The sequence below is a fragment of the Papio anubis genome, chromosome 1, assembly GCF_008728515.1.
Source record: "Papio anubis isolate 15944 chromosome 1, Panubis1.0, whole genome shotgun sequence".
Classification (NCBI taxonomy): domain Eukaryota; kingdom Metazoa; phylum Chordata; class Mammalia; order Primates; family Cercopithecidae; genus Papio; species Papio anubis.
The window spans coordinates 125,582,101-125,594,977 of NC_044976.1; the positions used below are offsets into that span (position 1 = coordinate 125,582,101).

The 12,877-nt window shown below is 54.0% G+C and overlaps 1 protein-coding gene across 5 annotated transcripts; it reads right to left on the bottom strand.

Moving 5' to 3' along the window:
* Nucleotides 1–527: 527 nt before the first annotated feature.
* Nucleotides 528–12,538, bottom strand: PBXIP1 (PBX homeobox interacting protein 1). 5 transcript variants are annotated; one of them, XM_003892734.4, is made up of 11 exons: nucleotides 12,309–12,538; nucleotides 9,923–10,009; nucleotides 8,054–8,180; nucleotides 7,732–7,796; nucleotides 7,493–7,658; nucleotides 4,610–4,843; nucleotides 4,459–4,482; nucleotides 4,112–4,194; nucleotides 3,887–4,018; nucleotides 2,021–3,249; nucleotides 528–1,562 (listed from the first exon to the last, which is right to left on the bottom strand). In XM_003892734.4, the coding sequence occupies exons 2-11, from the start codon at nucleotides 9,971–9,973 to the stop codon at nucleotides 1,463–1,465; spliced, it is 2,211 nt and encodes a 736-aa protein (XP_003892783.2). In that variant the 5' UTR covers nucleotides 9,974–10,009; nucleotides 12,309–12,538; the 3' UTR covers nucleotides 528–1,462. The 5 variants fall into 5 exon arrangements, with proteins under 5 accessions (XP_003892783.2, XP_009180623.2, XP_009180632.2 ...); XM_009182359.4 differs by lacking the exon at nucleotides 12,309–12,538 and adding an exon at nucleotides 11,394–11,921; XM_009182368.4 differs by lacking the exon at nucleotides 12,309–12,538 and adding an exon at nucleotides 11,206–11,921.
* Nucleotides 12,539–12,877: the final 339 nt, after the last annotated feature.

Here is a 12,877-nt window from a genome sequence, read left to right on the forward strand (position 1 = left end):
CCTAACCCCTGTCCCACCCACACATGAATTCAATGACCTAATACCTTTAAGCCCTTAAATAGTGTTACATATTCACTTGCTAAATAACACAGACATCAGTTACAGCTGCTTCTAGAACCTGTAGTCCATCCCCTCCTGCCTGAGCAGTCACACCGCATTATTCTGTCCCCTGTATGTCCTGGGTATTTCCAAGATCGTCAAGAAGCCCAGTGTATTGCCGAAGGGACTGAGGTTAGATCTCAGGAAGGACTTCCTAGAGAACAGCCAAGGGGAGTCTGGTCATCTTGGGAGGGCTGGCCAGTGGAGCAGGCCCTGGGGTGAGTGAGGTAGGGTCTGAGATTTTGGGAATAGTGAGTAGTGGGAGAGGCAAGGTCTGGAGCAAATGTGGAGCCAGGGTGCCACCTAGTGGCTCCCTCACCTCCCCAGCCCCAGAAGCTCTTCCTTCTGGGCCTGGGTTCTTTTCCCCCCTCCACACCCTTCCCTAAAGAAGGCAGTAATTTTTGAGTGCCCAAAACAGGAGAGGCATCTTTCTTGCATTGCTTTATTTAATCTCTTCCCCAGCCCTTCCATTGCCTTTTTTGAGGATAAGAAACCCAAAGTTCCCAGAGATTAACTTGCCCAAGATCACTTAGGCTGGATTTGAGCCCGAGACTCAGACTCCAAAACCCACACTCAATTTGCTACATCTCCCAGGGGTGCAGCCAAGGCAGCTGTGAGCAAAAGGAGAAGTGTCAGCTTCTCAAGGGCCTAGGGTTTGTTGGAAGGGCAAGGCAAGGGCAAAGGGGAATACAGGACAAGGGGAGAAGTACCAGTGCCTGGGATGGACCCATCCATTCAGGCAGAGGGTGTGGGGTGTCCCCTGTGCTTAGAAACCACCCAGCATCACAGCTGTAACAGCACTTTATTGGGATCTGAGTCTACAGTTCACATAGGGAGGTGAGGCCATGAGAGCAGCAGGGGTTAAAAAAAGGGGGGACTTCACCCCCTGGGGACAGCTGCTTCCAAACCCAGCAAAACCCCAGGGAAAGTCCTCGTGCTGGGCCTCGAGCCAGCAACTGTAGTCAAATCCCAAGGCGCCGGTCAGCATGTGGGTCAAAGGGGCCCACTCTGGGGACATACACGCAAGAGGATGAAAGCTCTTTAGCTTCACAATCAGATTGCCTTCCCCACACCCCACCCCAAAACAGGCTCCTCTCCCATCTCCCCCTTCACAGTGACAAAACACAAGCCCACATCCCAGGGCCTGGAGTATTTGTATACATTTGCATAGACGGAAACAGGTCCAGCTAAGGCCTTCTTCTAGATAAAGTGACATCAGTGCAGGGCTGGTGATTTTGCTCTACTGTGTGACAGATATCCGAGGACACCAAACAAGCCAGGACAGAGTCTACCCTCCAGGAGTTAGATAACGCTGGGATCTTGGGCTGGGCCAGGCAAAGGCCATTCACTGTGGGGCAGGGTGTCAGCCCCGGTGGTGGTGGTGGTGGTGGCGGCTATGGCTGTGTTCCTCCGTGGGCCCCGCAGCTCTTGGGCTCTGTGAGTGCTTGTCCTTCTTCCCTGACCTGTGGGGAGAAAAAGGCCTTTAGGGGACAATACTATGTGATGAAAATGGGTTCCCCGAGGAGAGAGGACCCTGCTCCTCCCAGTGAAGCTGACTTGAGCAGGCACCGCCAAGCATCTGGGGGGAAAATCTGGTCTCCCAGGATGAAGGCTCCAGTCAGGGAGGCAGGAAGATGGGGATCTCCCTCGTCCCCTCGGCCATGCAGGTAGAGGTAGGGCAGGGCAACTCAGGAGAAAGAATCCCCCCACCCAAAAGGGGACTGCTCAGGACCACTCTGGGGTAGGCATAGGCAGCTTCCTGCCCTCAAGGGAAGAAAGGAAGCGGACCTGGATGCCTTTTCTAAGGGAAGCCAGCTGGGGACCAAAAGTAGGGATACATCCTCAAACTAATGACCCTTGCTCTTCACATCCTCCCAACTGCCTCTGTCCCACCCGACCCAATTCCCCTACAGCTGCCCACCTCTTCTTCAGTGCTTTGTCTCCAAAGAAGTGGCTGAAGATGAAGTCCTCAAAGTCATCTACTTCATCATCATCACCTGTCTGTTGCACTGCCACCTCCTCCAAGCTGTCCTCCAGGGCATCCACAAAATCCCGGAAGCGGAGGCGGTCATGACGGAAGATGCCGTCCTCACCAAAGAAAGCAGGCGAGAGGGGTAGCTCCTTGGTCAGCTGCCCAGCCCAGGGCAGCCGTGCCAGGTATGTTCTTAGCAGAGAGGCCAGCTCCTGTTGCCGCACTGGGGCTAGCTCTGTGCCGAAGAAAGTCAGGCCCTCCTGCCGGGCACACTCAGCCACACCTGAGCAGCCCTGGGGTGCCCGGTACTTGGGCCTCAACAGCTCTGCCCAGGATGGCAGGGGGTCATGGCTGTCCTTAGCCCCTTCCCTCCACCGAGGTTGCTTCTGCTTTTCTCCAGAGGAGTGAAAGCTACCACTTTTCCTTGGGGGTTCCTTCAGGCCCTGTCGCTTGCCCTCCTTCTTGCTCCCCCACTCCACCCTTGGCCTGCCCTCCTTCCACCTTCCTGCCAGCTCCCTGTCCTCCTGACCTCCCCTATTCTTCTTCCGTTCCCGCCCAGATTCTTCCTTCTTATGGTTCCAGTGCTCAGCCTTCCGGTCCCTCTGCCCATCCCACCACTTTTCCTTTCCACTCCACTCCCTGGAATTCTGGAAGTGGGGCTTCTGGTGCCAGGCCTCTGAGGCATTGGCAGAGACCCCAGGGTCCTGGCCCCAGTTCTCCAGGCTCTGCAGTTTCTGGGCCAATCTGTGGCCCAGCTCAGCCAAGCCAGCGTGAGCTGGGTCCCCATGGCCGGCATCCTTCAAGCTCCTCTCCAGATCCTGCTGTACAGACCCCAGCAGCCGTCGCTGCCTCTCCAACTCCTGCCTTAATGCCTGTGCCTCAGCCTCCAGCTGTTCCTTCTGCTTCAGGAAGCTGAGTTCTGGCTCCTGCTCCCTGGGGCCTTGCTCCTTGATGGCCTTGTCACCCTGTGGGCCTCTACCCCCACTGAGGCACACTCCATCCATGCCCCGGACACAGTCGGCCTCCAGCCCCTGGAGCCGGGCCCGCAGCTGCTGCAGCTCTGACTCCAGAGCCCGCTGGAAGGCTTCGCCCTGCTGCAGAGCACCCCGGAGCTGGGCGTTCTCCTCCTCTAGCCCTTTGGGCTGGTGCATCAGGCTCTGAAGCTCTTCCTTCTGGGCCTGGAATATGGTTTGGGATGAAGGAAGTCACAAAGAGTTCTTGTCAGGATAGCCCCAATGCTTTCTACCCCAATTCCATTCCATTATAGCGGGCAGGTAGCCTGAGCTCCTTTTATGGCCTGGAACACCCGGAGGATTTGGTTTTCATCCTCTACCCCATCTCCATCACGAATGAGACACAGGGATCCCCAAATTCCATCTTGGGTCTCGGCACATATATATGTATATATGTCTTTATATAAGCACACACTTCCTAGATTCACCTAAGGATAGCCAATGTGTGGCTCTCACGGTTTTGTTTCCACTTCCTATACCTGGAACAGTGTTAATTGATCATGGCACTTGGCATGTTCTTTAAATCCTTTTCCACACAGTGCTCCAGGCAGACTACACCAGTCAATCACAGGTGATACCATGTATGTTTCACGTACCATGTGGAACAGGTATGCCAGCCCTGGCCCAAACCTTAGCACAAGGGATGTGAACCAAGAACTGGGAAAATGCCCTGACTATAGTGGGAGAGGGGAGGGTCAGGATGTGTGGGTAAATAGGAAACATTCCTTTTGGGGGAGGATGCTAGGACAGACACCTGGCCTAGGTGGGTTACCCTAGCCCAGCCCCTCCTGCCTATGCCCACCTGCAGCTGGGCCTGCAGTAGCCGGATGTCCTGGTTCTCCTTGGCCAGCTTGTCCAGCAGAAGACCCATGTTCTGCAGGCTGGGGACACGGTCAGGAGGCACTGAGGACTGCAGCTGTTCCCTTAGCCCATCCTGAGGGCAGAAGAGCCTGTTATGCCATGCTACCCCACAGCCCAGGTTCTCCCCAGCCAGGCCCCACCTGCCTCTGGAGATATTCACACATACCTGCCTGTCCCCCACAGCATCCAGCAGCTCGGGGTCCGACCCAGTGTCCGGGAGGACCTGCAGCTCCACTTCCTCCATGGGCCCTGTGGGAAAGGGAAGTCCTGAAACTGGTCCTGAGGCACACAGAGCCCATTCTCCCCACACCCTCCCATTCACACAGTCACCACTCCTGTTCAAGACCCACCCTGTGGCTGAGAGGTCTGGTGAGGTAAAGGGCCAAGGGCCCTGAACAGCTGACAAGGCCACTAACAGAAATAAATGTGAGCCCCCATCACCCCTACTCCTGAGCCAGAGAACCAAAGAACACACAAAACCTCCCAGCACAGGCCAGGCCCCTCCCTACTCACCAGTCTCAGACTCTGAGAGGCCACCTAAGGATAGAGACAGAGGAGTCTGATGAGGCCCTCAGGGAGGGGTGAGGTGAAATAAGGTGAGAACGTGGCAGGAGGGCAGGCAGGTGTGGAAGCCCAAAGCCCCAGCCTCAGAGGTACCACTCACCCGAGAAGAGGAGGACCCCCAGGCCCAGCAGAACCAGGGCCCCGAGGAGGCACATGTTGAGGGAGATGCCCAGCTCCCCGCCTGCACCCTCCCCCCCGGCCTGGGTCTCCACAGCCAGGGGCGCCACGGGCTGAGGTGCGCCGGCCTCCCGGCCCCGCCGTCTCCGCAGACCCTCCACGTCCACGTCGGTGTCATCCTCACTGCTGGAGCAGCGGCCCTCCTCTCTGATCCAAGCTAGGGGAAAGAACAGGGACAGGGCAGTGAGGTGACTGGAGAGACGGGAAGACACAGGGAGAGAGGGGAAGCAGAGGAAGGCACAGGGAGGGAGGTCCTCAGCCCTGACCCCAGAGAGGGGCACATGAAGACCCTGCCCACTTGCCCACTTCTGCCTAGGCATTGATGACTGCCCCTGCCCAGTCTGCAGGCAGGAGACCAGTGCTGTCAATGTACAAGCTCTAAAAGCCATTTTCATCCTGAAAGTATCCTCCTTCCTCAGTGTGTGCCGTGCATCAAACCTCTGCAGCTATTACCATCCTCCTGGGTCCCCTCCAAACTCTCTGGCCACTCCTTCCCATTCTCCCTCCCTGGCTCTTCCCTGATCCTAAAGTTGGTGGTCTCCCTAGCACCATTTCAGGTTCTCTGCTCTTCTCACTGTACACATAGTCACAACTCTCTCACCACCACTGACACCCCGCTTCAGCAATGAGTCCTTAGTATGTAACTCCTGACTTGATATCCCAGAGCTCCAAGCCTGTATGTCTGACTGCCTACTGGCCACTCCCTCTGGGACCAAACATTCAACACGCTGCCCTGCAAACTGGTTCTTTGCTAGTGTTTTCCCAATTCAGGGGAAGGCACCGCTGCCACCACCTAGCTAACCTAAGCCCTCCCTTTCCACCTCCCATCCAATTTCACAGTTCTACACTGAAACATCTTGACAGTCCACCCCTGTTCACAACCCACACTGTACCTGCGTTAGTTCAGGTCTGCATCTTCTTTCTTTTTTTTTTTTAATATTTTTTAATTTTTATTTATATTTTTTGAGACAGAGTCTGGCTCTGTCGCCCAGACTGGAGTGCAGTGGCGCGATCACAACTCACCGTAACCTCTGCCTCCCAGGCTCAAGTGATCCTCCCACCTCAGCCTCCCGAGTAGCTGGGACTATAGGCATGCATCTTTACGCCCGGCTAATTTTTTTTTTTTTTTGTATTTTTTTGTAAAGATGGGGTTTTGCCATGGTTCCCAGGCTGAGCTCAAGTGATCCACCTGCCTCAGCCTCTCAAACTGCGATGATTACAGGTGTGAGCCACCACACCCAGCCTATTTTTATTTATTCTATTTTATTTATTTATTTACATTTTATTTTATTTTTTGAGGCAGAGTCTACCTCTGTCACCCAGGCTGGAGTGCAGCGGCACGATCTTGGCTCACTGCAACCCCCACCTCCCGGGTTCAAGCGATTCTCCTGCCTCAGCTTCCCAGGTAGCTGGGAAGTAGTTGGGACTACAGGCGTGCACCACCACACCTGGCTAATTTCTGTATTTTTAGTAGAGATGGGATTTCACCATGTTGCCCAGGCTGGTCTCAAACTTCTGACCTCAGGTGATCCACCCACCTTGGCCTCTCAAAGTGTTGGGACTACAGGCGTAAGCCACTGCACCCAGCCGCCTATTTTTATTTTCTTTTTTCTTTTTTTTTTTTTGAGATGGAGTCTCTCTCTGTCACCCAGGCTAGAGTGCAGTGGCGCGATCTCGGCTCACTGCAACCTCCACCTTCCGGGTTCAAGGGATTCTCCTGCCTCAGCTTCTCGAGTAGCTGGGACTACAGACGCATGCCACCATGCCCGGCTAATTTTTTATTTTTAGTAGAGACGGAGTTTCACCATCTTGGCCAGGCTGGTCTCGAACTCCTGACCTTGTGATCCACCCGCCTTGGCCTCCCAAAGTGCTGGGATTATAGGCATGAGCCACCGCACCCGGCCAATTTTTATTTTCTTTAGAGACAGGGTCTCGCTTTGTTGCCCAGGCTAGAGTGCAGTGGGATGACCATGGCTCACTGCAGTCTTGAATTCCTGGGCTCAAGCAATCCTCCTATCTCAGCCTCCCAAAGCCCTGGGATTATAGGTGCAAGCCATCATGCCCGGCCCAGGTCTGCATCATCTTTTCCTGACCAGTGCAGTTGCCTCCTAAATGACCCCCAGGCCCTCCATCCTGTCACTCAACAGGGACCAATTCCTACACTCCTCTGCCACAAGCCTGGAACAGAGCTCCTTAGCACAAGACAAGTGGTCCCCACTCCTTTGCTGATGCTGCAGCCTTGGCCTAAAATAATCTCTTTCCCCTGCCCTACGTACCAAAAGCCTACTCTGTGCTCAGGGCTCCACTCAAATGTCACCTCTCACTGTCCCAGCCTCTCCCTTGCTCTCAACCAGTCTCCTGACTGAATGGCCTCTCCCTCCTTTGGGAGTACCTTAATTATATTTCTGTACTTCTCTTAGGTCTGATATGCACCTTGGCTCAGTCTGATCTGCTGCTTACATAGGCGGTAACCACTCATCTTCCCTCTGCCCAGGCCCAGGGCCAGCACAAGGAAGGGACTCCAGAAATGAGGGTTGAATTCTGGAGGCAAGAAAAGAGGAGGCCCCCATGGCAGAGAGGAAGGAGTCAACCAGATGTGGGCCCTGCCCCTTACCAGCAGTGTGACCTTGGTCAAGTCATTCAACCTTTCTGGGCCTCAATGTCCCAGGGGCAGTGGTGAGAAAGGAGAGCACCAAGGTGCTCAGCCCCAGGGCCTGGACCAGAGCATGTCCTCAGTAATGATGGCTGATCCCTCTCCCATACCTTCTAGAAGGAGAGTGACAGGAGAGACAAGGAGGACTCTCACCTGCTTTGGGGGTTGAAGGCAGGTTCTGCGGAGGGCTCTGGCCTTCCAGGTCCTGTGTGTCTGGTCCCAGGCCTGTCACCACGGTGGTCTCCTGCAGGTCTCCCTGGACTACTGTGTCTCCGGGACCAGGAGACTCCACACCACAAACATCATCTTCCAGGGTGTCCTAACGCAGATGCAGCAGTGAGCAGCTGCTAGCCCTCCCCACCTCCCTTCCTTCCCACAGGGAAGCTCCTCACCTTGACCTCAGCCTCCTCTGTTAGAATGCTGCCAGACTGAGGGCTTTCAGTCTGGAAGAGTGTCCCTGTGGTAGGAGAAAAGGCCCAGAAAAACCCACTGCCCCAGCTGAATTTGCTATGCAGTCCTCTTGTCTCCCACGGGCCCCTACCAGGTTGGAAGGGGCAGGAAAAAGCCAGATGGAATGAGAAAAGGAGTTTGTCAACTGAGATTAACGGAGAAACTAAAACGAACCAGCCTCCCTTTCTCTGAGGAAACTGGGAAACCCCAAAATATGGAGAATAGCTTTGTCTGGTAAGCCACGTCCTAAGCAGGGCCTGGTACCTTCTCCATCCATGGTCCCAGCTAATTCTTCCCCATCTGCCTTGGAGGGGCTGTGAGGGGCCTGCAGGGCTCTCTCAGATTCTGGGTCCATCCTAGATGCCGGGCCCAGCGTCTCCACGGGTAGGCTCTGGGAGGAGAAGTGCGAGGAGAAGGGCTGCACCCGAGAATGGGGCCCCAGCCCACATCCCAGAAACACATATGTTCAGTCATGAGCCGGCCCGAAAAGGGGCTCCGGGCAGCACCAAGTGCTTGGCCATTCCCCAGCCTCACTCACTGCGAGGAGGAACTTTCAGGGGCCAGGTTTCCGCTACACAGAGAAGCACCACCACACCAAGGCACTGGATGCAGCACAAACCTGGTGTCCCACCGCCAGGAGGTGAGCTACAGCCTAGATTTCCCTCCCCTCAAGATCAGTAGCACTTCCTTTCCCACAGATGAACAACACAGATATTATAATATTAAGGGTAGGAGGAAGGTAAGAGAACAAAGTTCCCTGGGTGCCCACGGGTCACAGTTATGCCTCCCGGGGTGTCACTGCAGCTGCCCTCTCAACTGGACAACTACTTACATCTCCTAAGCCTTTCTGGCCTTTCCCACTGGCCCCTGACACTCCCCCGACACCCAGCAGCTGCTCACAGAAGCCCAACCCACCCCAACCACAGACAGCCTGTCTCCAGGGTGCTCTCCCTGAACATTCAGCCCTGGCCACACAGCCTTGGCCTCCTCCCTCTGCCTACTCCCCTTCCGCAGGGCCCTGGCCTGCCACCTGCCCCGTGGCTCCAACTATCCCTTTGAGAATAATGCTTCATCTTACTTGTGTCTTTGCCATTTTCAAAACATTTTTATTCTCATGGTCCCTCCTATAAGGCAAAAATCATGACCCCCATTTTACAGGAGAGGACAGAGAGGTGACATGGCATGCCCAAGGTCCCCCAGCTGTCAACAAAGACACCTCAACAGGAGGCCAGGGCTCTGAGAGCCTGGTGCCCATCTGCTCATACCTGCCTTCCCTCTGCCAGCGAGTCCCAATCCATGTATCTTGCTCCAGCATCATCCCCAAGGTCAACTCCTTACTCCCAGCTGGGTTCCTCAAGAGCACCTCAAACTCAACATATTGAAACTGAGCTCCTCCCCTCCTCCCCTCCTGGTGGCTCTAATATACAAAGTCGCAAGGTCTTGGAACTCTCAGAGATGCCTTTGACAAATTTTTGCCATCCCCTCTCTAGCCACTCAGTTCCCCATCCTACCAGCCCCCTTCTCCCTCCTCAGTGGGCTTCTGCCCCACCAGCTGCTACCTGGACTGCTGCAGGGGGTCTTCAAAACACTCTCTCCCTGTTCCCACCCAGGCTGCACAGTGGCTTCACCCTCTGCCCAAGACAATGATTGTCCTGATCCCTCTAACCCAAAGCCCCACATTGATTTCCCATCAGGATGAGGCCTGAAGGCCTCAGCCAGGCCCTTCAGGTCTCTTCCAGGGGTTCCGAGGTTCTGCCCCCAACCTCACTCCAACACTGGCTCCAACCCACGTCTCCACATCACCCATGGGTGTCCCACAGTCTCCCCCAGCATGGCTTTCCCCACTATCGCCTCGGGACCTTTGTTCACATTGGTCTCTCCATTCGAAATCCCTCCCTACTTGTCTCAGCTTACCGAACTGATCCCTTCTTTCATAGCATGGTCCCAGTGCCAACACCTGAGCCCTGGGGCCCGATCTCCTTCTTCCTGCTACTGGAGTTCCTCTAACAGCCAGCAGGAAGTGATGCAGGTGACCATCAGGACTAAGGAAAAGGACCCACCAAGAAAGAAGCCCAGCACTGCAGAAACACCCCCCAAGCCTGCCCCCATGGTTCCCAGGCCTGCTCTTCATACCTCGGAGCCAGCAAGCACCCAGCTATTATCAGAGTCTGGGCAGGAGGCCATAGTTGCTGAGGTCCCTGAGGCTGCTGTGGCTGCCACCTGCAGAAGAAAGCTCTCTTAAGGATGGGTGCTCCTTTCAGGAGGGGCAGGATGCAGAAAGCAGCCTTGGCTGGGTTCCAAGGTTCAAGTGCTGGGCAGCAGCCTCCAGAACCAAGCCTGGTTCCAGTCCTTCTCTCCCTGATACCCCAACTCTTCTAAGCAGTATTTGCCTTGCAAATCAGAATCTGCCAACAGCCACAGAGAAGCCAGCCTCTTCCAGGGACCAACAGGGCCTTGGAAAACTGAACTGACCTTGAAAGGTCAAAGTAGCATAGGCTGGAAAGGCTCTGGGGAATTCCAGTCCAGCCCCCTGACATTTTAGTCAGGGAAGATTAAGCCCAGCAAGGTTGACAGACTTAACTTGCCAATAAGAAGCCTTGTTAATAAGAAGAGCAGGAAAACAACACAGCCCTCCCTTCCCAACACCAGGTACCTACACAATCACTACCTTCTCCCCCAGGACCTGCAAAGGAAGACTTGATGGCCTCTTTCAGCCCTAAATGTCCCACCACTTGCCCAGCATAAGTCCTTGGTATGGTCTAGTTCAATGGTTCTCAATCTTGGTTGCACATTGGAATCACCTAAGATTTTGATTCAATTGAGTTGGGGTGTAGGCCCAGGCGTGGGTCTTTTTAAAAACCTCTCAAATGATTCTCATGCGCACCCAGGGTTGAGAACCACTGGCATAGCTTATATCCACCTGGATGCACCTTTTATAAGTCTCCTCATCACTCTCAGCTCCATCATAAATTCTGTTTACCTTCTTAGTAATCGCCAGAGTTTGGTGTTAGGGAACTTGAAGGTGACTGGGAAAATGGATTTATGGCAACTATCATGTATATATACACCACTTTATAGCTTGCAAAAGATAGACAAAAATCAGGGCTATGGTCCTGCACCTCGTTAATCTGCTCTGACTTGACAGGGACAGGGGAGGGAATCACTCCAGTTTCCAAAGCCTGACTGACACAAAGCAGAGTAAGAAGAGAGGGATCCGCCCCTTCATCCAAGGCTAAGACAGTTCCCTCAGGCAGCTCCTGTTGGGACCAGGCATAAAGGTGGAAGGATAGATGAGCTGACCTCTCAAGAGTACTGGATTGTGATCCTTCAGAAGAGGATAAATGACTGCTTCCCCAGCACTTTATAAGGAAACTCAGGAAAAGGGAAGTGAGGCTGGGACAGTACGGCAGTTCTACCTTCGAAACCAACCACATTATCCCCTTCTGTTTGAGCTGTTTTCAAGTCCCACGTGGTGCCCTAAATAACCTCCTGTGGCTCCTGCCAGTCAAGATCCAAGTCCTGGATAGGTCTTTCCCAATGCCCATCCTCCCAGACACATGCACCCATCCCACACAGAGACAGGAAAATGGCTGCAATGACTTCCCTGTACCAAGTCCAAAAGGACACCCTGGCATGCATCTCTAAGTATCCATAGAGCCATGGCTGTTCAGCCTTCCGCTTGTGGCTCCGCCCCCGCCGTTGTCATCGTCTCCCCATCCCCAGTTGCTGACTGTTAACAGGTGGTGGCAGGAAGGAAGTGGCAGCAGCTTGGGCTGAAGTCCCTGTTTATCCCTAGCTGTGTGTACAGCCTGCTCAGGTCCTCTAGAACCAGGCACCATGGCAACCACAGTGATGTCAGACCCACTGTCTCCATGGAAACCAGCAAAGGTATTTGGGTCAACAAAACAAATACTTATGAGACCCAAATAGGAGACACTCTGAAGCTCCTATACTCTGGGTCCCAAACCCTGATCTCTCTCTCTTGGTTAGGTTAACCCAGGATTCAAAAAAATACCCCTCTTCTCCCAAGCCAGCATCTCACTGCCTTATTAGGAAGTTCCTTCTGCTGTCTAATCTCCACCCTTCCCTGCTGTGTTTCCAGATCTTTTTCTTTTCATCGACCTTCTGGAAGAAAACCCACCTCCACTCCCTCCCCCCACCCCCTTCTTTTCATTCAGGCAGGATTCAACAAACACCTCCTGTAAGGATTATGACAGAGACTTCTGCTATTTCTAAAAAACAGCTAAAGGGGGAGCTCTCCCACTCAGTACAAAGCTAGGAAGTCTCGTCTCTAGTTAATTTAAACTCTTCTAACAGTTGCGCCTCCAAACCTCTAAAGCAAAGGATCTAGGGCCACTTGCCTGGGGTTCCTGTTTTGTTAGTGTCGGCACCTGGCCCTCCTCCCCCAGCCCGGAAATCAAAAGTAGCTCATTCCTTCTAGATTAGTTCCGCCTTCCCTTTTCCTTATTCCACCCCCGTCACAGGGAATCTGTGGACCCCTTCCCAGCTAAGGCATTACCTGACCCAGCTCTTGCTTCGCTCTTCAGCTTAACTTGTTGCTGGCTTCCCTTCGTTTGCAGCCCGAGAAGAGAATCATGTGACCAGAAACTGACCAATGAAAAGTCAACATCCCCAAGGGGGCGGAAACTTTTGGCCAATAAGAGAAGGACTTGAGAGTCAGGGGAGGGGAAGGGAGGTCTAGCGACAGGGCCCCTAAACTTGAGCTTACCGGGTGGACGACCGGGGTCTCAGCTAACTGAATCCTGAGTTTCCTGCCCTTCTTTCCCAGTGTCTAAACAGTTTCTAGAGGGAACCCCCCCCCCCACAAACTGAGAGAAAGGCAGAGGGTGCCGTCTTCTGAGATGACGAAGGGGCCAGGTTGGTCCCCGGATAGACAGAGACAGCTGTGAGATGGGGGAAGGGAGAGAGACAGGTCGCAAATCCAGGGTGTGGAAATAGCCCTCCTGCCATTCTCCCCAATCTGCTCCAGCACAGACTGCTTAAAAGATGCCATGGCTACTTTTAAAAGAACTGTTGGGGGACGGGAACGATCTGAAAAACATCCCAAAATGAAATTTGCTGTAACAG